Source organism: Pelecanus crispus, chromosome 15 (genome assembly GCF_030463565.1).
Source record: "Pelecanus crispus isolate bPelCri1 chromosome 15, bPelCri1.pri, whole genome shotgun sequence".
NCBI lineage: Eukaryota > Metazoa > Chordata > Aves > Pelecaniformes > Pelecanidae > Pelecanus > Pelecanus crispus.
Genome location: NC_134657.1, coordinates 7,811,505 through 7,832,736, shown reverse-complemented (window position 1 = coordinate 7,832,736; position 21,232 = coordinate 7,811,505). Strand labels below are relative to the sequence as shown.

At 44.8% G+C, this 21,232-nt stretch overlaps 2 protein-coding genes across 5 annotated transcripts in view; both read right to left on the bottom strand.

Annotated features, from left to right (window-relative positions):
* Window positions 1-6: 6 nt before the first annotated feature.
* On the bottom strand, window positions 7-19,651 carry MMP23B (matrix metallopeptidase 23B). 2 transcript variants are annotated; one of them, XM_075721766.1, is made up of 9 exons: window positions 18,914-19,651; window positions 18,476-18,581; window positions 7,995-8,140; window positions 5,972-6,111; window positions 4,571-4,738; window positions 3,150-3,314; window positions 2,003-2,113; window positions 884-1,010; window positions 7-184 (listed from the first exon to the last, which is right to left on the bottom strand). In XM_075721766.1, the coding sequence occupies exons 1-9, from the start codon at window positions 18,922-18,924 to the stop codon at window positions 10-12; spliced, it is 1,149 nt and encodes a 382-aa protein (XP_075577881.1). In that variant the 5' UTR covers window positions 18,925-19,651; the 3' UTR covers window positions 7-9. The 2 variants fall into 2 exon arrangements, with proteins under 2 accessions (XP_075577881.1, XP_009486181.1); XM_009487906.2 differs by lacking the exons at window positions 18,476-18,581; window positions 18,914-19,651 and adding an exon at window positions 11,968-12,160.
* An 82-nt stretch (window positions 19,652-19,733) lies between these two features.
* MIB2 (MIB E3 ubiquitin protein ligase 2) overlaps window positions 19,734-21,232 on the bottom strand; it is a 52,250-nt gene continuing 50,751 nt past the window's right edge. For 2 of the 3 annotated variants that reach the window (XM_075721754.1, XM_075721758.1), the window contains one exon: window positions 19,734-21,196. In XM_075721754.1, the coding sequence (XP_075577869.1) occupies window positions 20,955-21,196 (242 nt within the window). In that variant the 3' untranslated portion in view covers window positions 19,734-20,954. The remainder of the gene's footprint in view (window positions 21,197-21,232) is intronic. The other variant, XM_075721755.1, reaches the window with a different exon arrangement.

The window sequence follows — 21,232 nt, the reverse complement described above, 5'->3', positions numbered from 1 at the left end:
GGGCCCTCGTTAGTGCTTCAGTCTGATTCTCCAGGAATAAGTAGTCAAGATTCTTTCTTTTTTCTTCACTATACAAGTGTAAGTTCCTTCATTAATTGCATTTGCAATGATGCTCATGTGATCTTCATTTAAGGATAAGTAACCTGGATAGGAGTATTCCAGAAGCTCCTTATCTTTATACCAGCTGTCATAAGAAAAATAATAGAAATTAAACTACAACATGTCCAGTACAATGCAATATGTATTAGTGGTTCTTCTTTCTCCTAGTAAGTTTTTCCTGAGTAAGTGTACAGCACAGATGGGGCTTTAACAAAAGAAGTGTAACTATGTATTTCAGGTAGATGATGGCAAATATAACGGGGCACTATCCTGAGTAATTTAGGAGCCTGAATCTTACTGAAAGTTGATGGGAATGTGGGTCCTCAGATATGCCCATGGACTTGGCCATCTCTCAATTTTAGATACATCCAGAAATAACATGCTCGGACCTTAGTGAGAGCCATCAAACTATTAATTGAAAGGGTAAATTTAAGACTGTAGGTTTTTGCAGAATATGGGCCAGAGAATTTGACTTGGTGGTAAGAATTATGTTTGTGCTACATCTGCAAATGGGATTTTATCCTTTTTCAACTCAGCTTGCTCATTTCTGATAGCTCTGCTTTCAGAGTAAGTGCTTTGCAATGTTATGACCAGTATTTGCACGCTCCCCTCTCCCAGTTAACCAGCCGCCCCTCTTTCTATCTGGGTGCCAGATGAGACAGTGACACGCTCCAGAAGATAAACTGCATTCTTATTTACGCTGTTTTGTCATGCGTCCTCATCCTTCTTGGTATGTAAGCTGCAACGTTGCCTAAAGGACTGGAATAAATGATAGAACACTTACTAAACTTTGCCTTTTTTATGAATTATCTTCTGTCCACAGCGGAAGGTGACATTCCTGCCTTCAGAAACAGTCTTGGTTTTTGTCCTTGGCGGGGGCAGAGTAGGGGGGACTGTTGGAAATGGGAATTCTGTGCACCAGAGGGGAGAGAAAGAAATGGCAAAAGTTAGCGTAGCTCATTGTCAAGCTTTAGTCATTCCAAAACACTTTCACGGAATTATGTTATCACCTAAGGAACCTTAAAAGTATTAATTTAAAAATGCCTCCTACTGAGCAATTCTTGGATGGACATGTAACATTATTCATATGCAAAGATAACAATTTTGTGGCATGTAGACTGACAGAGATGGATAAAATCACTGTGCCTGTTTCATATATATGGAAAAGTATACGTTCAGTATATGAACAGTCCCTTAGAACACATGGGTTTTTAGTTATCTGACTGCATCTTTGCATTAATCTGGTCAAAAAAACCCCCTCTGTACTGGAGAAAGAGGTACTAGTTACACGGTACATCTTCTTAAGGTCAGTAGGTATTATCTGAAGCTCAGTTCCCCAGCTGCAGTAACTGGACCTGATCCTGCATTAGTCCCTTATCTGGAGTCATAAACAGAGACCAGATTAAGGTGATGGATTAACATACTTTATCGCTTTTTCTGCAGAGCAGCTCAAGTCCAGCTGTGCTCGAGATGTCATTTGTCTTGTCATTTATGTCCCATCACTGCATCAGGAACTGTACTGCAGCTCTTATCTCTGAATTTAACACATCAGCATCTCACTTCCCCAGCTGGGCCCAAAAGGGAAGCAGTCTGAGGCACACGGAGCAGTCGTGTTTTCAGAAACTCCCTATCATTGGTGCAGTTAAACCAGAGAAGAATGGGACAGTTTAATGTTCTAGTCCACAAATGTTCAAACACAAAAAAGCTGCTTCCTATTTCCAAGCCTTGTGTAAGAGGCCGGCTCTGCTGCGCTGCTCACTAGAGCTGGGTGGAGCTAGGCACTTGCATCCACTGATCTTAGCATGGAGTTAAGATCCTGCCTATCCCTGCAGCAAACACCGCGTGACTTTCACCTCCTCCCTCTGGGAACCCCACCAAGAATCCCAGAAGAAAAGTTAGGTACCGTAGCAGAAGTCACAGGTAGACGGACAGTGCTTCTTCATCAGCTTCCTGCGTTTCTCGCAGAAACCTTTTTGTGCCCATGATGGGCACATAAATAATCTGTCTTTACATCCTGAAACAGAAGGAGACAAGGCATTAGAGGCACTGGGGTAGATAGTTCCTTCTGAGAAACAAAGTGACGCTTCACTTGGTAGTGTGGTAGGGTTAGGTTAATGGTTGGACTGGATGATCTTAAACATCTTTTCCAACCTAAATGATTCTATGATTCACCTAAATCAGATTGTTCAGGGCAAATGGTAGAGCCGAGACAGGAAGGAATCTAAACCAGGAGTAAAATAAATAGAGCAGGGTGCCATTATTATATGAGCCGTGGGCTAGATAGCAAGCTCCTTTCACGCCGTAGCATCAGTGATTCAAGAGAGCTGCTATTTCCAAGTCCTACACTAGGGAATGTTTGAAGAGCAGCAGGCAAACGTGTCAGAGCTCGAGAGAATCTCGCCGCAGCTTGTTTGGTTTGCGGTGGGTTTTGTCACGTTGTATTCCTACATCTGAGTCCAGCCGAGCGCAATTAATGACTGTTTGCCTTCCCCCTTCCTTTGCATGTGAGCTTTCCCTCCGAGCACCTGATGCTTGCAAATGTACAAATGCAAGCCAGGGCTCTCCGTGGCTAAAATGAGCCTTTTATTCTATCAGCCACAGCACGAAAGGCCTGAAGAGTCCATGCCCAGAGCTGGCTGCTGGGCCGGGGCGTAACGAGCCAGGCAGATGAGAACACGGACAGTGCCCACGCCTCTGCCACAGCAGCGCAGAGCCGTCCGAGGACGCGGAGCGGACTGACCCCTCTGAAACCTTTCTTCCGAGCTGCCGTCTGGGGAGGTGGAAGCGTGAAGTCTGTGAGACTTCCAGCCTCCTGGCTATCACAGTGGAAGCTAGCAGTGCTGGAAACGGACAATGCTACATCTCCTTTTAGCTGTACTGCGCATAAAAAGGAGGAAGATTCCTCCTGCCTGCTGCTCACTGGCTTACAGCCTAGTCCTGCCAAATGATGAGGGTCTAACACCACGAGAGCTCCGCAGGATCCAACTCTCACACTTCAGGCGAGTGTTCTTTATACAGGGGAGCCCAGAGCACACCCCTGCCTTCCTTACCGTAAAGTCTGTGAATTCCCCAGACTTCGTCTTGAGAGATGGTCTTTTTCCCAGTCAAAGTGGCGTTGATGTGCATGAGGGCATTGGGGTTCAGGGAGTGCATGAGTCCTAAGGCATGTCCGATTTCGTGAGCGGCTACGTGTACCAGATCTGTAAGCCAAACACCTGGAAGAGAAACAGAAAAACAGCTGGCATTGTGTGGAGAAATACATTTACTAATCCTGGTGTAAAACCAGAGGAAATATTTTAGCACTCGGACTGTATGGTCTTATCAAAGGTTGCCCCAGTTTCATCTTCTCTGTAGCTGCTTGGGTGCAAACAGACGAGCCAATTCTTTCCACAGGCTTCTAATTTCAAACAGCAGGACGCACAGCTGCTCTGCCAGACTACACGAAGACTGCTCTGAAAGAGCAACGTTGGAAGTGAAGGCCAGTGCCCTGTGTAATGCTTACTCACCCTCGTCAGCTTACTGCTAACTCTGTTCCCGCAGCCCAGAGCTGTAACTGGAAATGGCTGTTTGGGCACGAGATTGCTCGCTGGAATATTCCAGTCTGAAAGAGCCTCCGTTGACCTCTGCATCCCCCATAGCCTATAGGTCAAAGTCAAGTTTCTCGGTAGCATCCAAGCATCCAAGCCTGCTTCCAGCAGAGATGGATTTTAACTGAAGGATGACTCACAAGAGGTGTTACTACTGACACCTATCTTGATATCTTGCATAATAAATTAACACACGCTGACATTCTTGCTTTAAAAATCACCTCTCCTAGGTCTTTGTCCCTAGATCTTACCTGTTGCTGTGCTTTGGAAAGCAAGAAGGAGAGAAGTCCTTCTGTGTCACCTAAAATCTCCCCTCCTCCCTTTTTCTTTGGTGAAAAGCAAAATACCTTACTTTCATAAAAAGTACTGAGTCAGTCATATAATATGAACCAAATTTGCTAGTTAGTCAGGGACCGTCTGCTTTTAATTTAAAGTTAGTTTTGACACTGCTTAAAAAAATCAAGAAGAAAAAAAAAAAAACCGCCAAGCTATAACACAGACATTTTTAGGTGCCCACAAACCCAAGTGACTACAGACCCAGGAAAATGCAAGCAGCCATGCCTTGGCCAACCCCAGCAAGTTGAAGTAATGCGACGTGGCCCTTCTCGGAGAGGCACCTGCCTGGGCAGAAGCCAGAGGTAATTACTGAGCACGTGTCTGAACTATCGAGTAAGTCCGCTGAACTGTTCAGAAGGAAATGGCACTGCCACCAGCCAGGGTCCCTTACAGCAGTTCAGTCCCATGACAGCAGGACCACCAACGTCCAAAACTACAGAAAATCACAACCGTTTCTGTTGCCCCTTTCCCATGCTAGGTGCACCCCAGAACAAGGACTAAAATCCAACCCTATGGGCATTAAATGTGCTCCCCGAGACGCGTGTTACCTTTTTTCCAGCTGAACCGTGTATTTCCCAATATCCAATATTCATGGTCATCAAAATGGATTTCTCCGTTGGGTGGGAAGAAGGCGTGGGCAAGTTCCCCTGTTGTCCCATCAAAGCAGTGGTGAATGAGAGACTCCAGGCAGTCTGTGTGATTGATAGAGTAGAAGCCTGTGAAAAAAGCAGCAGACTCAATGCATCTAGCAGGGTGAGCCCAGTCAGGACACAGGCATCTGTAAACTTGTGGTTTACTAAAACAATCTCTTACGGCATCCCACATGTTTTCCAACCTTCAGAGCCACAAAAGGAAAAATAAATGCAAAGCGATTGTCAGGAATGATGGCTCTGTGATGCGAACTATAGTCAGCCCTGTGATGAACCTGGATTTACAGCTGTTTCCAATGGACACAAATGAGTCTACTTTTCAGAAAGGAATGCTGAGCTCTTTGCAACATCACATGGAAACTTTTTTTTTTGGGGGGTAGAGAAGTTGGACGGTGAGATGATAACGCCAGGATGTAACTGTTCCATTTTAAATGTCAATAAACAGATAGCTTTAGAGTCCTAGCTGCTTGCTGTCTTTTTGGTAGCATCACAGCAACATCGCAGCGCACCCTGCATCCGCTGGCGTTCGGCCACCCGGAGCTCCCGTGTGGCAGCAGGACAGGCCCCTGGGAAGGCATGTCGTGTGCTCGTAACACACGCCACGCAACACGAGAGCGAAGAGTGTGTTGCGAAACAATGGTAAATCTGCTGGTTATCTCAACATTGCTGCCATCTGCACAGGAAATAATTATTTCACGCAGAACATAAATCCCAGGAAGAATTTACATCTGGAGTTGAGACTGAGCAGATAACGCCTCAGCACTAACATTTTTCTAGGCTTGAGAAACCGAGGAAGTAACTACCGCCTAGTGATACAGGGGCAGAAGGAAGGGGAGGATAGAGAGGACAGGGAAAAGATGGTGCTCCAGCAGGATCAGCAGGAGGGACACTAAAACCACAAACAAGCTGGCACCTGCTCTTCGGCTCTGTGTGACCTTGGATATGTCACTTCACCTTTCAATGTTCAGTCTCCCCATCTGTGGAATAGATAATCCTGTCCCAGTGGCGGATTTTGAGGGTTAATTCTTGTCAAATACCTAAAGCTTCCTGACTGCAAGATTCAGAGGAAGCGTTAATTATATATATATTATATATATTAACATCTCCTTAGAGCAACTACTAGTAGTTTCTCTACCTGACTAAAGGCAAACGATGCCCCAGGGGCCCTGCTGAGTCCGCACAGCAACGGAGAGCTATCTCCTGCCTCCAGCTCCTGGTTTACGTACTGAAACTCTGCAAGTCCCTCGTGCAGTTAACATACACAAGAGCGTCCCGTCAGCACCGTTCCTGCAGTCTTACCTATTTTCAAGTCACTAGCTACGTGGCGCGGCACTTCTCTGAAGCTGAACGGCGAAACTTCACTCCACATTCGGAACGCAGCCGCTAGTCCCTTGCGCGTGTCCCTGGCGTTTATGAGGTTTCTTGGGAAGGACAGGATTCTGTAGGAACACAGAAAGACTTCAGGAAAATGCTGTTCCCTTCTCAAACATCAGCTGAAGGCTCTCAAGGCTGCAGCAGACAACAGAGTCTTTCCATTCACTCTCACAGGTTCAAAACAGGAGTAGCTCGAACTGGTTATTCAGAGTATTTAATAAAACCTCTGCAGGGACTAATATATTACTGATATTCTTTACAATCACATGTTCTGGACTACAGCTTTTGTGCCTCCTCGAGCACATCATTTTAGACAAGGTTCTTGTGGAAAACCATTTTTACCCTAACATCTCCCAGTCTGTTATGCAGTGTTGCTAAAAGAGAAAACAACTGCATTTCAGCAGCAGACCAGGTAACTCCTATTCATAACACTTAGGCTACAGGGTATGTGCACACGCTGAGTTATAATACTCTCAGGCAGAACTTTTGAAAGAGGGTTCCAAAGGATATCAGAGGTTTGACAGTAAAACAAATTATTTCCTTTGAAAAAAATCTCATTACTTGGGAGAGAGACTCGAGAGAGGTTTTTGCTTAGGCCACAGGTATAGATACAGCTGAACTGTAAGAAAACTACTGGTGCAGGATGGCAGAACCATGGAAATGTACAGATGGCTCCTAGAAACTTACCTTGTCCCAAAAGAAGATCTGCATTCAGGGAATTGCCTGAAGTGTAGCAATTGGGAAAAGTTGTGTATATTCTGCTATCCCCTCTGGTTGTATTTTAGCTATGCTGTTTATGTTCTCCCTTCGTCCCAGCACATCCTAAAGGGAGCAGAAGGTTTCGTATCAAGCCAGGCTGTTAATGAGTGTAAACCTGGACAATTAAGACTATCATGAGGCTTAGCCTGTTTGGGATGAGTATAAAGGGAGATACATGTTCTCTGCTCAGCGTGAAGGGGTCAGGCTCATGCCACCCTCTCATTCTTTGTCTGGGCTTACAGGCAGAACCAACCCCTGCTGTCCACCGGGAAGTCACCACGTACTGGCCAGAGCTGCTCCAAGGCTAAACACCAAACAGGATGGACGTTGCCTTCTGCCAGGAGTAGCAGCAGAGCCAGACAGCAATGAGAAACAGTTCAGTGTGAAAAATCCATAGGACTCCATCAACTTTGGCTCTGAACAGCCTGCTCGTTGGAAGCAGTACTAGCATTGCACGTTTACATAGCTCCGTCATATCAAAACCAGACGCTCTGTGGCTGTATGGTACTGCTGAAATGCTGCTGGTTCTGAGCAGCGGTAAACCCAGCTGGAAATCAGTAATCAGGACAGCCACTTTCCTTGGCACAAATGTCTGAAAATATTAGGGTTAACATTCACTCACCCTAGCATTGCCAAGGGCCTTTTATTGTTTACTTGTTAGTAATCTAAGAGCTGGCATCCTTTCCCAAAGACGACAGGGAGAAAGAGATTCCTAAATGCACTCAGCACTAAAACAGCTCTGTCGTCCTGAAATCAAGAACCTTTCAACAGCAGTTTCCCTCAGTGATGATTTAGGTTCATACAGAGCTCTTAAAAATACCAGCACGACAGAGTTAGTATTCAATTCACTGCCTTCTGAGGGAAGCCCCTAGCTCTGGGAAGCCTACCTGTCTGAAGCCTGGATCTGCCCCTGAACGGTTAGTTTTACTGTAAGTAGCCTCAGCGTGCAGCCGTATGTGCTACTAGCTTCTAGTGCAGCGACGATGCTTCACATGAGCCACAGCTGAGGGGAGAGGCTTAGCATTTGTAGAAATACTTCCTACTTTAGAGTGGCTTTAGCAGCTCTCCATTCACTAGCAAATGGATTAGCAGTAGTCGCATGTTAGTATCTATACCCATGGCAGGAAAAAACTCAGACCCCAGTGTGACTTAGAAAATGCTAACTCTTAGGGCTAACGCAAGTCCGTACTTGTATGTCAAGTTGAAGTGGTCCCATTTCAAGTGCCCTGGTGTGATCGTGTATCGTTTTCTCCGTGCTGGAGGCCGAGGTGGGAAAGCTGGACTGTGCAAAGCAGAGGCACTCACTCCGTGAAGACCAGGTGATGTGGCATCTTCCTTAAAAGACAAAACAGGAGGTTGAAAGAGATGGGAGAGACTGCAGGACTGAACAGCGTAAAAGAAAAACCACCAGGTACGGGGCATTTGGAGGCTGGGGAGCACAACTGCTACTCCCTTATGGGTGTCAAGGAGACAAGAGCAGTGCATCAGCTGGCCAGTGCTTTGCAAAGCACGTCTGTTCCGAGTGTGCTGAACAAAACCCAGACAAAGCAAAAGAGGGGCTATACTCTGAGGAGGTCTTAGATCAGACATGCAAGGAAAGGTAGGGAGCAGCACTCCTCAACCCAGGCTCGGCACTGTAGGCTCCCTTGAGCTGCTGCATAATTCCAGAACAGGGCACTGCAGCCACTCTGCTCTCCTCTTGGAGCACAGCAGATGGAGCAGAAATCAGGCCTCAGTAGGCTTCTGGCCACAGTGAGTCTGCAGCTCTTCCTGGAAAGTTTTCTGTTCCTTTTTACTTTGCTCTCCAGCCTCACCACAGAAGAAATGAAATACTGGACAAATGAGTAAAACAGGCAACCCTTTGCGCAGAGAGCCCTTTATAAAGCTGCACTGTGGATCTGAAATGCCTTCAAAGTAAATAGGAGCCCTGGAAACCCTGGAATGCATTTAAAGCCATCATACAGTAAAAGACATCAAATTTGGTGACAGGTCTGACTCAAACTATAAAAGCCTTTTAGTCCTGAGTAGTGGAGGTAAAAGAACGGGACCCAACACGGTTCTCTGGAAGTCTATCGGCTCTGCCTCCCCTTTTCAGGACTAAGACACTGAGTATCGCTGGGTCATCTTTGCTCCTGTGGCACCAAGGCACTTACTAAGCGATACATCTAGCGGCAATGTTACAAAAGCTGCACCAGTACGAGTTTGTTCAGCCTCACAGCACGTTCTACAGAAAGCAAGAGCTGTCTTCATTTTACTCAGGGAAGAGCTGAGGCTCTGAGAGTCAAAACAGCATATCCGTGGTCTCACAGCAAGGCAACGGCAAGAGAAGACGAAGCTCGAAGCAACAGCTGCCAGATACTGCCCAAATCACTAGCATCCCTCCATGACTACAGCTAGCCATGGCTGGTAAAAGGCTGAGGGACTCTATTCTACCAGGAAACCAGTCTCTTTTGTTCATGTCTGTGAGCCATACTAGCTTCTATCTTGTTCTAACCTCACTAGCCTTCCTTCCTAGAAGCACAGTCTTTTAGTCTTTCTTCCAGCTCAGCTGTGGGTCTGACTCACAATTTGAAATCAGCAGAGTCTTTGAACGTAAGGAATGCAAGGGCCATAGGACATCACCATAGAGACAGAGAGATGTTAACTAATACCTTGCCTTCTGAGCTGCAAGCTTTTGGCAGGGTATTTGATCACATTTCTGGGAGCCTTCAGATGCCAACTTGCTCCTGAAAGAACACGCAGGGTCACTTTTCCCTTTTATCCTTTGTCACTTCGTTTCCTGTGTTAAGGGATCTTGCTGAGGAGCCCATACTTTTTGGTTCGCACAGCTCAGGGCCTAGCCCCTTCTTCACCAAGGCACGTGTGATGTGAGTACACTGGATGCTGTCCCTCCCCCTTCACCTCCAGTGGCTTTTACTTCTGATTCTACTCTGAGAATGCCATCTTCCCTTGATATGAAAGGAAAATTCTGCATCTTTTGAGCAGCACAGAGAAGGTGGAGGATGAGCTAGCCTGCGGATCAATGATCTGTTGGAGCTGTAAGAGAAGCCTGGAGCAGCTCAGCTGGTAATTACAGCATAATAAGACATTTTCCCTTTTTTCGCAGTTCTTTCAAGTAGGGTAGAATTAGGCGAATCCTTTCTGCCTTTGCTGTTTTCTCTACGATCCCTTGCTAGTATTGGGGCTGATTACGCATTCATGCTGGCATCAGTCAGGAATAGCCCAGCATTGCTAGTACTGTAAATTCTGTCAGTCGATGGGCTCTGACTCAGGAGACCTGATAACTTATGATGGGATGAGGTAAGGTGTTAACACTCTTCAGTAGCTGTCTATCCTTGTGATAGATGTTCCTGCTCCTTAGCAAAGCCAGCCGAACACGCAGAGCATTTGCTTTCTAGCCTCTAGAATTCACAGCCCAGCTGGCACCATTTCCAGTTTATGAGACACACTGAGCTGTACGCTGCATAGGCTGAGTAATGGACACTGCCCACTCTGCCACTGGGCTATTAAATTACACCAGCACAGGGTGAAATCCTGAGGCTCTTCTTAAAGCCCCCTGGGTATCAGCAGAGGAAAATTAGATAGTCAGAAACAGCCTGCTGGCCTCTCCTTCTACAAGGAAAACTCCTGCAGCCCCAAGGAAGAAAAATCATTGTCTTTTCTACAGCCATTGAGCTTAAAACGCTAAGGCCATGAGTGCTGAACAAGCAAGGGAGGGGAGAAAAAAATACCCCACAAACACCAAAACCAAAAAAATCTGTGTCCCTAGTGAGCTTATCCTCAAAATACAAACCAAAGGTGACTCAGGCCCAACAGCGATCATGGAAACCTGTATCTGACCCAGTCACTAGATCAAGAAAGGAGCGGAGGGTTGAGTTCTCTCGCCCAAACATTCTGCTCAGTCTCTGTTCTACTCTAGTCTTTGTTCTACCTACCACTGGTGCAACAGGATGCTTTTAATTAAGAATATGTTGCAAAATGCATTGGGAAGGGTGGGGTACCACACATACGCTGTAGCTCAGATGTAGGATTCTGACAGAAATGGAGTGACTTAAAAATTTCACAGTATAATTGGGATCAAAGGATCTGTCTGGATGCAAAGGAACCAAGACTATGGGAATACTCGGAACTGGAGAAGAGGTCAGCTGCACCCAGGAAGAAACCCACTGGACTGTGGGTTAAGATCTCAAACATTCAAAAAGCTTGGGAGGCACTAGAAGGACAGGTGCTTCAGCTCTCTCCCAACAACCACCACAGACACCAACATACATAAAGGCAGAAACCGGGCAACATCTCTGCTCTACATTATTCACCCTGTGCAGTCAGACCTCCGTTAATTTACTTCACTGAGTTGTAACGAATGTAATTCATTCCCCTCTCTTTCTCCTCGTCATGCAGTTCCCGTTTCATAAACCAAACGGTAACAGAACTCTGTGACTTAGTATCAATTAATAAAAGCCCTGAGCATGTGATGCAAGCAAGGGGTGCTGCTATTGCCCGCATCTTCATCAACACAAACAGCAGGAGAGGATGCAAGCACTTAGAGAAGATTGCTTTTTTATAAAATTAAAAGCCAATATAAAGCTACAATCAAAAATTAAGATCAGCTTCTGAGAGTCCCAGAGCCTTGCTACAGTTCCCCTGACCAGTCTGTCCCAGCTTATCTTGCTAATGGACGAACCTTGAAAGAGAGTTAATATCAGCTAATAGTTTCTGTGAGTCCAGCATTAAGTCCCAATTTAGCTCTCTCACACCATGAGCCCTGCCTCTAGAGTTCCTAGGAAAGCTCAACTGCTATGGAAATCAGACTATATGCATGCCACATCATACTTAGGCTGGGGAAGCAGAGGTACTCGGAAGCATAGCCAAAGCTCTCAGGAAAAACAACCCAAATCTTTTGCGCGTTCACCGTTTCGCTGTCTGCAAGCTGCACACACACCTCTCGTAATCTGATTCTACTTGGATGCATAATTACCTTTTAGGATCCTCTGCAAAAAGGGACTCAAACAGCCATAAACAGATCTTGTTGCCTTAACAGTTATTTACATATCATTCAGATTGCTTCCTAAATTTATCTGTCTTGTGAAAAGAATACACATGCACATATATTTGGTGGCCCCACTCCCCTTTCAAGCATTTGAGAATTAGATCCTTTCCCCTACCTGACTTGTCTGAACTGCAGCTCCAGCTGGATCTCCCACAATAGCCAGCAAAGCCACCACAGGGAATATACATAAAAATCCCACAATGGTTCTACAGCCACTGCTCTTTTTCTTGTCAACCGAGAGGAAGCTCTTCCTTTTGTCTGCAGAAAGTTGTTCTGCTCGATCCATGTCGTTCTTTAACGCTTTTTAGAGGGAGATGCGACAGATACTAAGACATTCTCCTCACAGAATGCATTGGTAATCCTTTTGCTCACAGTTGCATTTGGAGCATTTGCGAGTAACCCTGCAGTTACTGCCAAAGTTGTGCAGAACCACTGGAGTTTCAAAAAGCTCTAAAAAAATAATAAAAAATAAAAAAAAAGCAGACTTTACATTAAGCCTCTTTTCAATGTGCCAAAGATTCTCTTAGCCTCTGCCAAGTGGTATCATATTACTGCAGCTGAAAGTTGGGCTGGCGGAGGAAAAGCAGCAAAGTGAAACAAGCTGGGGTGGACATGAACTCTCTTCTTTAACTGACTGTATAATCAACAGAGGACAGATCTGCAGTTGTCAGCTTTATGTAATGAAAAAATTGGGGGAAGGGGCAGAAAAGGAATCCAGAAGCCAGCATCATGCCCTTGGAATGTTTCATTAGGGATGCTGAACGCTAGAAGAGCTGTCATTTGTCAGGGGCTGTCTTCAGGAGCAGAATGAAAAATGAGATGCTGTGAGGGAGCAGGCAGGGCTTCTCTGCTTCGGAAATTCTGGTCAGGGAGTTTACAAACTCAGATAAAAGTAAACATCAGCTCCCTCTTGAATGAAACTTGGCAAGTGACCTGCAAATTTCTTGTGCACTTGGGAGCTACCAGGTAAGGGGTAATCATGCCGGGAAAGACAAGCGTTTTCAGAATCGTACCGATTTTGGGTACCTCAGCTTGAGCACATCAGAAAGACAGACCTGCAGAATTGGTCAGTTTGTCTTAAGCTGTTAGGTTCTTTAAGGCATCTCTAGGCTGCAGACATTAAGTCAATTCAGGACTTTGTAAAAAGGTCACTCAGAAATTCTCCGGTTTTCAGAAAGAGCTGCACTTTTCTGTCACTGAGTGCTGGATACTCAGCGCTCCTGATTTGGGGTGTCCTTAGGTCAACAGTTCTGACCAGAGGACAAGGACCTGTGCAATCTCCTAGTTTCACAAGCAAATGGCAGGGAGGGGGTAGTTCTGTTGCCAGCCAGTATAAAACATTCCTGAAGCATTTGAAAGGTTTCAGAAACTTCCTGCACTTTTAATAAGGAAAAATGGTTTCATTTGATTTTTTTTTTCCCTAGTTCATAATCAAGCTTGTGACATTTTGTGTCATATATTTTCAGACTAAAGCTGGCCTAGAGCTTTTAAACAACTCAGAATAAATACGACCAATAAGTCTGCGTACAATGTAATGAAAATTTTCTTTTTCGATTTTCACCAAGCTCCCCCCTAGACAAAAAACATGCTTTCTGCAGAGAAAGTGCAGCAGTTGTTCAGATACCAGGAGAAGGATAAAATAAGGAGTAACATGGAAGGAAGTTATGGATAGAATTGCAAAGGAAAGCTGGAACTAGGAGGAAGAGAAAGAGCAGAAAGCAAGGGTACAGGGCTCTAACTCCTGTGGACCAAAGCAGTCAACTGCAGCAGTCTGAGAGATTGGCTCACCTCAGCTGTTAGCTACAACTTTCTAGGGATAGTCACACCTCTTCCCCAGCAGCATAGTTGGCAGAATGAAACATCCTCGTGTGTGAGCACTCTGAAAAAGTGCTTTGTTCAGAGCTCCCAAGAGTGGTACAAACGCACCTCCATTTGTGGTTTAAGCTGTAGACCCAGTATGAAGTGAGAAACTGGTAACAACACCTTCCTAAACTTACCAGTGTCTCAAGTCCCCTGAACAAGTTTCTGTCAGTCTGTAGACAAGAACACATGTGCAGAAAGACCGATTGAGAAGGGAGCCTTGGAATGGGGCTCATCAACTTCAGCCAAGAGCTCTTCTCCAGTAAAGCAGTAATGGCTTGAAAGAAAAATACTGCTAGCAAACACAGTGCTGGAAGAACATTAAGTCTCAGTCATGGAACTGCATAACAGCATGAAGTGCATCCGCCTTTCATACAGCTAGGAAGAGTCAGCAGTGTTTGAAAAAGATTGTAACTTAGGCACTGTTACATATGCCCTCTCCTCTTGCCAGAGTATCTGAGCATCTCATAGTCACTCAGAGCGTTTAATCTCACATCAGTCTTGAAGGTAGGGCAGTGCTATTACCTGCACCTTACAGGTTAAGGCTGTACTGTGCCCAAGGAAAGAGTTGCCTGAGGTCAAGCATGGAACCTTGCAGAGCAGGAACCTGAAATCTTCCAAGCACCCAGTTAGTGCCTTCCTGTTCCTGAAGATGACTAAATGAACCCGAGTTTTAAGGCATAGATTGAGAACTCACACAACCATGTAGCCTGAGGAAACTAAGAATTTCCTTTGTCCCAATGTAAAGAAAGTAAAAGTTTTTGTAAAATACATCTCGGCTCAGACACACCCCCCCCCAATTACTAGAGCTTTAGTAAAAGTGCATTCTTGAGGACCTCATTGCTTCCAAATACTTATTCATGCAGCTACTAAAGGTTAGCACAGCCAAGGCTTTTTCCATGAGTTACTGAAGTATTCTGAATGGGGAAAGAGACCATACTGAATATTGGCCATTTACCTTCTTGCGCCGCATGTGGTGGGTGAATGGGAATCTTTGGCTGCAGACATGATTCATGAACTCTGTGACATTTAGGATCCTGTTTCCCTGTCAAGGTAGCAAGCAGGTTATACCTTGATGGATCAGAAGTGAGAGCAGGGTTTCTTGGAAAGCACATAATTCGCTCCCCGCCACGTTGGGAATGCGCTGTGCCCATCCACATAGAAATTCAGTGCCTGTGCGTCCAACTTTACCAAACCACTGACTGCAGAATGCTCTCAAAACTTATAAAAGCTAAGCCAAATATTTGCTCCGAAACCAGCTCAGCAGTAAGGCCAAGACAAACCTCAGTTATTACAGCAATGAGAGTCAGATGAGGAAAGCTCTTATGCTGAGGTCTTCAGAACTTAGAGATGCAACTTGTGGAGCTAAGGGAGACACAGCAACTTAATGCTGTGCACACTAACAATGCTTCTGATAAAGTCACTGTGCATCCTGATTCTTTGGTGCGCAAGCTCTGGCCAGAATCCTCAGTACCGCTGCTGGCAAAAAGTGACATTTCAGGTTTATACTTAGTTCATTAATAGTGTGGTGGTTAAATTTCAAGCACAGCTCTCTTCTGTAGATATTTTAAGGATTATTACGACCAGAGTGCACATCTGTTGACATTTCACCCGTATTCCCTGCCCTGGGTTAAGAATATCATGTCTTTGCCAAGAGATACTTGTGCTTAAGAGGACTCTCAAATGCAGCCGTCAGTGGCCTCAAATCTACAGCACTTGTCAAAATTTAAGCCTCTTTCAGATGCTTCAGACAACTCCCCAAACTCCCTTCTGGGAGGCAGTGTTGCCCTGTACCAAGGGCAAGAAGTTAGTCAGAACTCTATATTATCTCTGTCTTTTCCAATAGCTGAAAATATTCTCCATGCTTTATCAGGCAGCCTAAGCCCCTGAAAAGACTGCTTTTATACAAGCGCAGAGAACTGCTGCTGCGACTCCTGAGTTCCGATGAATTTTAGAGGTCTCAGGTTCTCAAGTACGGATATTTGGTTTGGACTACAGGCAAAAACTGTCATCCTGACTATATTTGGACAGAAAAACATTCCTGGCTTTGGTTTCTGCACAGTCTAAAAGCAATGGAACACATTACACTTTGAGGGAATCCATATGCTGTAATGGGGAATAGGAAAGGAAGGCAGAGGACAGAACTGACTTTGCTTTGTCTTCTTATCTTCAGCAGCAGTGACCAGGACCAGGATATCATTTGTATGGAGCTGTGGTTTTCCAAGCAAACAGTCAGGGATGTATATCCCAAGATCTCTGCATGCAATTAATGTCATATGAAAAAGCAGGCTCTAAACAGCTGTCAGAAGGGAATGAATGTTGCATAAGACCTACAATGGTCAACTAGAGACTATGGAGAACATAAAAGACTGGATCATGTGCACAATGCAATACCCTTTCCTTGTTAAATCACCTCAGCCTTGCTTTGCTCTTTTCAGCCTTAATTGCTGAAATGCTTCATTTAAAGCGGGGCCGCTGTATAACGCACAACATATGGCTACATTCCCAAGGGCAAGTTTCAGCTCAAAAATAAATACTTTCTCACTTCCATGGATCATTCTTATCATTTCTCTCCTCCCCTTTATTCAGCATTGTTAACATTAAATGTTACTTTCAGCACTATTTCTAATTGGTTCTCTCTGCTACATGTGCCACATTTCAGAGGAAAGTTAGCCCTGGTGCAGCAGGCCGGGAAGCACACTGGCACCGCTTCATCCATGCCGCTGAGATGACGCAAGAACAATCCATTACAGCCTATCTACACTCGTGCTAAGACACGCTACACAGAGAACAACTATTCGTGCTAGAACTGCAGCTGTCCAAGTATCCAAAATGAATCTCACTTCTCATGAAACCTCTTATTTATTCACGGATTAAGTGCGTTATTATTCAGCATTGGAACAAACTGCTCTCATTAGCTTCCCCCGTCATGAACTGGGAGTTCTACACGGAGGTGGGGAAGACAGGGAAAGAAGGAGGACCTAACATCTGATCGTGCCTGACAGCTCAAGGCATGAGCATCAGCATTTCATCTCTAGGGCACCAGTCCAAATCCAGGCCACAGGGGAGGGGGGTGCACGCAGCTGAATGTGATTTAGCACATATTGGCTCCTTGGTGGCCCACGTGAAAAGAATTAGCAAATCCTCATATAGCTCTTATTTTAAAATAAGTACTTACATATTTATCCCTTCATCTTCTCACAACTTGGGGGGAAAAAAAAAAACAACCCAACATTCTTGTATGGTTCCTGTGGGAACGGCAGTTAAAACTCGTACTTTTTCAGTGGGTCATGGACTAAAAAGGATTCTATCTGCTGTAGCAGGGAGCAACACTCCCCAGGGAGGAGGAGAATAAGAATGTTCTTTAGTCCCCAAGCATTCTCCCACTTTCTATCGTGCAACCCCTCGTGATCAGCATCTGCTGATGTTCCTAGAAAAATCCATGGTCTGCTGAATAGCAAATGAGCTGAAAACAAGGGCTTGCTCCAGCTGGCAAAGAAAACGGAATATTTTGCTTAACTGTCAATTTGGAGCTGCAGCTCACAGAAGTGCCTGTACTGGCCTGACCTTGCGTTACCAAAGAGACATGGTCTTGACCCTGCTCAGAAGCTCAGCAGTCCAGTCATGGCCACGTAGCGAGTAGAATTTCAGGAATGAAATGAGGGAGAAATTTTTCTCAATACACGGATAATAAAGTGTGTCCATAATGGAATAAGAATTGCTTCCCTGGGTGGGGATATTTTTGTTGTTGCTCTTTGGTGGGCTGTACTAATAATCTGTAATCCATCTGTGGATGGACCAATCTTCCTGAAATCCTAGGAGCAGCATGGACTAGTGGGAACATAATCAAAGGAGAGACGGGTTCTTCTCCTGACTCTGCCTTTTGACAAGCGATCTCCCTCTCTCTACTCCCTCAGTCTCCTGCTGTCTGTAAAATGCAGAGTTTTGGCCACACTTCCAAAGGAAATGCTTTGGAAACCCTGGTTCTGAGTATGAGATAAGCTGCTGCCTTGTATTTCAAGTTTTACACCAGAAAGACTCAGCAAGATCTTTCCCTTTCAAAACTATTGCTGTACATTGCTGCAAGGTACAGAGCTGCATTTCAGGAGACAGCAGAAGCCCCAGCGAAAACAAGGAGCTCCCCAGCTCATTTGCAGAAGACCTGTCAGTCTCATTTGTGGGAGGCCAACTGGTAATAAACATCAAGCAGAAAGTTACTATCCACACTGATTAACTAATGACAATATTTGTCTTTCATCTACTTTGCCTACTGCTCTGACATCTCCTTGCCTCTCTTCAGCCCCTTGCTGTTCCTCTAACCAGCAAGAATACCAACTGGTAGCAAAAGGAGAAAGGGGAGGAACATTCTCCCCCACCTTGCCCCCTCCTTTCCTATCTCATAATCTCCAGCTAAATTTAAGCAGCTCCTAATCTCCGTCTAGGCTCTTGGCTCTTTTCCTGCTTACTACAGGTATCATCTTCTTCTCATACTTCAGATTCAAGCCCGGATTGGAGCAGAGAAACTATTTTGCAGGCTGAGAGTACAGGCCAGAACACACGAACTAGACGAACTAGCAAGTACACAAAGCAAACCATTTCACCCAGCGCGGCACTCAATCGGCCACAAGTCACTGATCCTGGCTCGCCATGTAAGCAGGCTTATCAGGAAAAGTGAAACAGCGGAACCTCCTTCACTTCTCTAAAGCCTTAGAATCCCACGAAGCTGAGCCTGTCACAGTGGGCAAAGCTTGCCCCGAACGTACCTGGCACATGCGGGCATCTGCCTGCCTTCTGTTATCTCTTGTTCCTGTGGCTCCGCCAACCATCTTGTTTCTTCTCTCTTGCGGTGCAGCAATTCCCTTCTTCTTACTAGGAAAATGAAAGGGTCAAAAAGGTGCTTAACAGCTCAACTCTTGCTCCTCAGAAGCAATCACAGCAGGAACAGGGAAATGAAAGAATATACTCCCAAACTGAACGCTATGTTTACGAACCGTTTCTGTAGTTCTTAAGCAGGTATACTATGCTGTGCAAAATTCCATCTCTAATTTGGCCATACAATGAATTTCAGATATGAAAACAAGATCAGGAGATCTTGAAATGGAACTTGCATTTTAAAAAAATTAAAACATAAAATTGAGGGGAGCTCTTCTTCCCCTACACAATCTCTTTTCATTAGCCAGAAAAAAAACCAAACAACCCACCACATCTCCATTTTCTGCAACAGCTGCACAGCTTGGAAGTCGAAGGCTGCAGTCTTCCTACAATTGTTTTTCCTTTAGGGAGAATAATCACTTGGAAGCCTCTCTTCATTTAGTATCCAAAGAAATTATTAAAAAAATGAAGCAGATGCTCCCTATTGTTTTTCCCTGAATAAAGTGACACCTTAGGCGTAAGAGATGAGAATAACAGAACAGATATTGGATAATTTGCCACCTCTGTCCCTTCTTCCCCAAGTGCCAGCATACATATACATTTAACACGCATGATGAAGTATCGACCCGTTTTACCTTCAGTAAACTGGTTTTGGATTTATGTAGAGGCTTGTGAAAGAACTGTATTTCAAAAAACACTCAGCATGGGTTTGGGCTAATATATAGTGGTTAAAGCAGTTCTTTACATTATAAAGATGGCTCAGCCTTGTACTTTTTGAAAATAGCCTTTTCACAGTACTTTTCTATTGCTGCCCTACCACAACACAGCAAGTATCAGCTTTAGGTTATTCGGGTGTTAAATCTAACCCAAACTAATAATTTAGGGGTTAAATCTGATCCATCTTCATAGCTCAAGAAAAATCCACTGAAACTATAACAGCCTCAAGTGAATATTTTGACAAAGATTACCCATAGGAGTCAGAGGTTGTGACACAAGGCTTTCTCACAACACCAAGGGATTACAAAGAAGTAATAAATATTCCTGGAACTACCTTATATTCCACAAAGTTAAAAAGGTCTTTAAAAGATTTGCCACCTCTTTGCTAATGAACAAAGATAGTAGAGGAACACAATATTTTTGTTTGTTTTAAATATTGCTTGCAATATGTAACAAACAGTATGCTTGTGTATAATTGTGTCATTAAAGATATACACCACACACGCAAACACGTAGGTATACATACACACACGCACGGCACACTAGCCCTACAGGTTGCCATTTCCACCAACAGTTATTTTACAGGATGGACTCAGCAGATAATATTTCTTCAGTCAGACAGTTGGAAAACACAATACAGTTGAATCCATATTTCAGCTACTGTTTGTACATTCATTTTAATGCTCAGGAAAATATATATTTTATTTTATTAAGTTTTTCTGCAAAACAAAGAAACAAAAATGAAATCCCTTTTTTTCATATCTTAATTATTACTATTTATTTTCTTTACACTTTGATTGGCGTATTTAACACCTGCCTTTGGCATTATGGATAGAAAGCTCAGAAGTCTCTGAAACACACGGTTTGTGCCAAAAAAAAAAAAAAAAAAAAAAAAAAGGAAGAAGAGTGTCACTTAGAGGTTAGAAATATTTGTCATAACAACATGTTTTCTCCAATCAGTGTTCACTACTTTATCTCTAAGGCACACACTCTGTCTTTAGGATCTCATTACATCCAGATTTGCCTTTGTCAGTCCAAGTTCTTGTTGAACCCACAAGTACTTGTTCAGAGAGCATGCTGTCTTAGGACATCACCTCCCTACCACTGACAGGCATCTGGGAGAACTGACGCCATGACTGGTCTCCTCTGTTATCTCCTCACGTGAAGCGCAAGCATATGCTTTCCTATCGCCTGCCAAGGTATAAGGTATATCCTCCTACAGCATCTCCTTTCAGAGCAGTGCAAAGCCACAAATCCGACACTGCAGGGCACCAGACATGATGCAGTCGCTGGAGTTGGATGCCGTTGAAAACATCTGCACATGGAAGTCTATTCGCCTCTGGTCTGAAAGTCTCTTCTGCCTTCAGTAGACAGGTCAGTGTTCTTTACTTCAGGTTGTTTCTGATGGATCAGCAGCACAGGGTGAGGGGGCTGCCTGCCCTCCAGCACTGCTCCTTGGCCTTATGACATTGTAAGGAGAGGGGACTCCCCTCCACCTCCACCCAAGTCACATCACTTATTTGCTTCCCTCTCTTTCAGGATGGCTTTGCAGGTAGCCAAACACATCAGCCTGACTAGCGCTTCTCATCTAAAATGCAAACAAAAAGGAAGTAAAGGAGGGAGGTGGGAATGGGAAGGGAAGCAAGCATATCCTTAGACAAAGATCTGAATCCTCTCCCGGATAGCCTGCCGGCAGATGGGGCAGACAGTAAGGGCTGTGCTGCAGTCTGGGCAAGAGCCATGTCCACATTGGAAGACCAGTTTGATTTGGTCATCGATGCAAATAGGGCAGGTGATGCGCTCTTCCATCTGCCGGTAGCGGTTCTGCAGCTCCTCCATGAGCTTCCTCTGATCTGTGGATTCAGAGCTTGGGCTGCACTCCACCTCGGTGCTGTCTGCAGGGGTGGAGAGCAGGAAGAGAGTTAGTCACT

Coding starts and splice junctions, on each gene's coding strand:
- MMP23B (XM_009487906.2), bottom strand. CDS start 12,138: ATGGATCGAGCAGAACAACTTTCTGCAGACAAAAGGAAGAGCTTCCTC. Junction 8,141..11,967: donor CTGCAGTTCAGACAAGTCAG/GTAGGGGAAAGG, acceptor TTGTCTTTTAAG/GAAGATGCCACATCACCTGG. Junction 4,739..5,971: donor AGCTAGTGACTTGAAAATAG/GTAAGACTGCAG, acceptor CTTTTTTCACAG/GCTTCTACTCTATCAATCAC.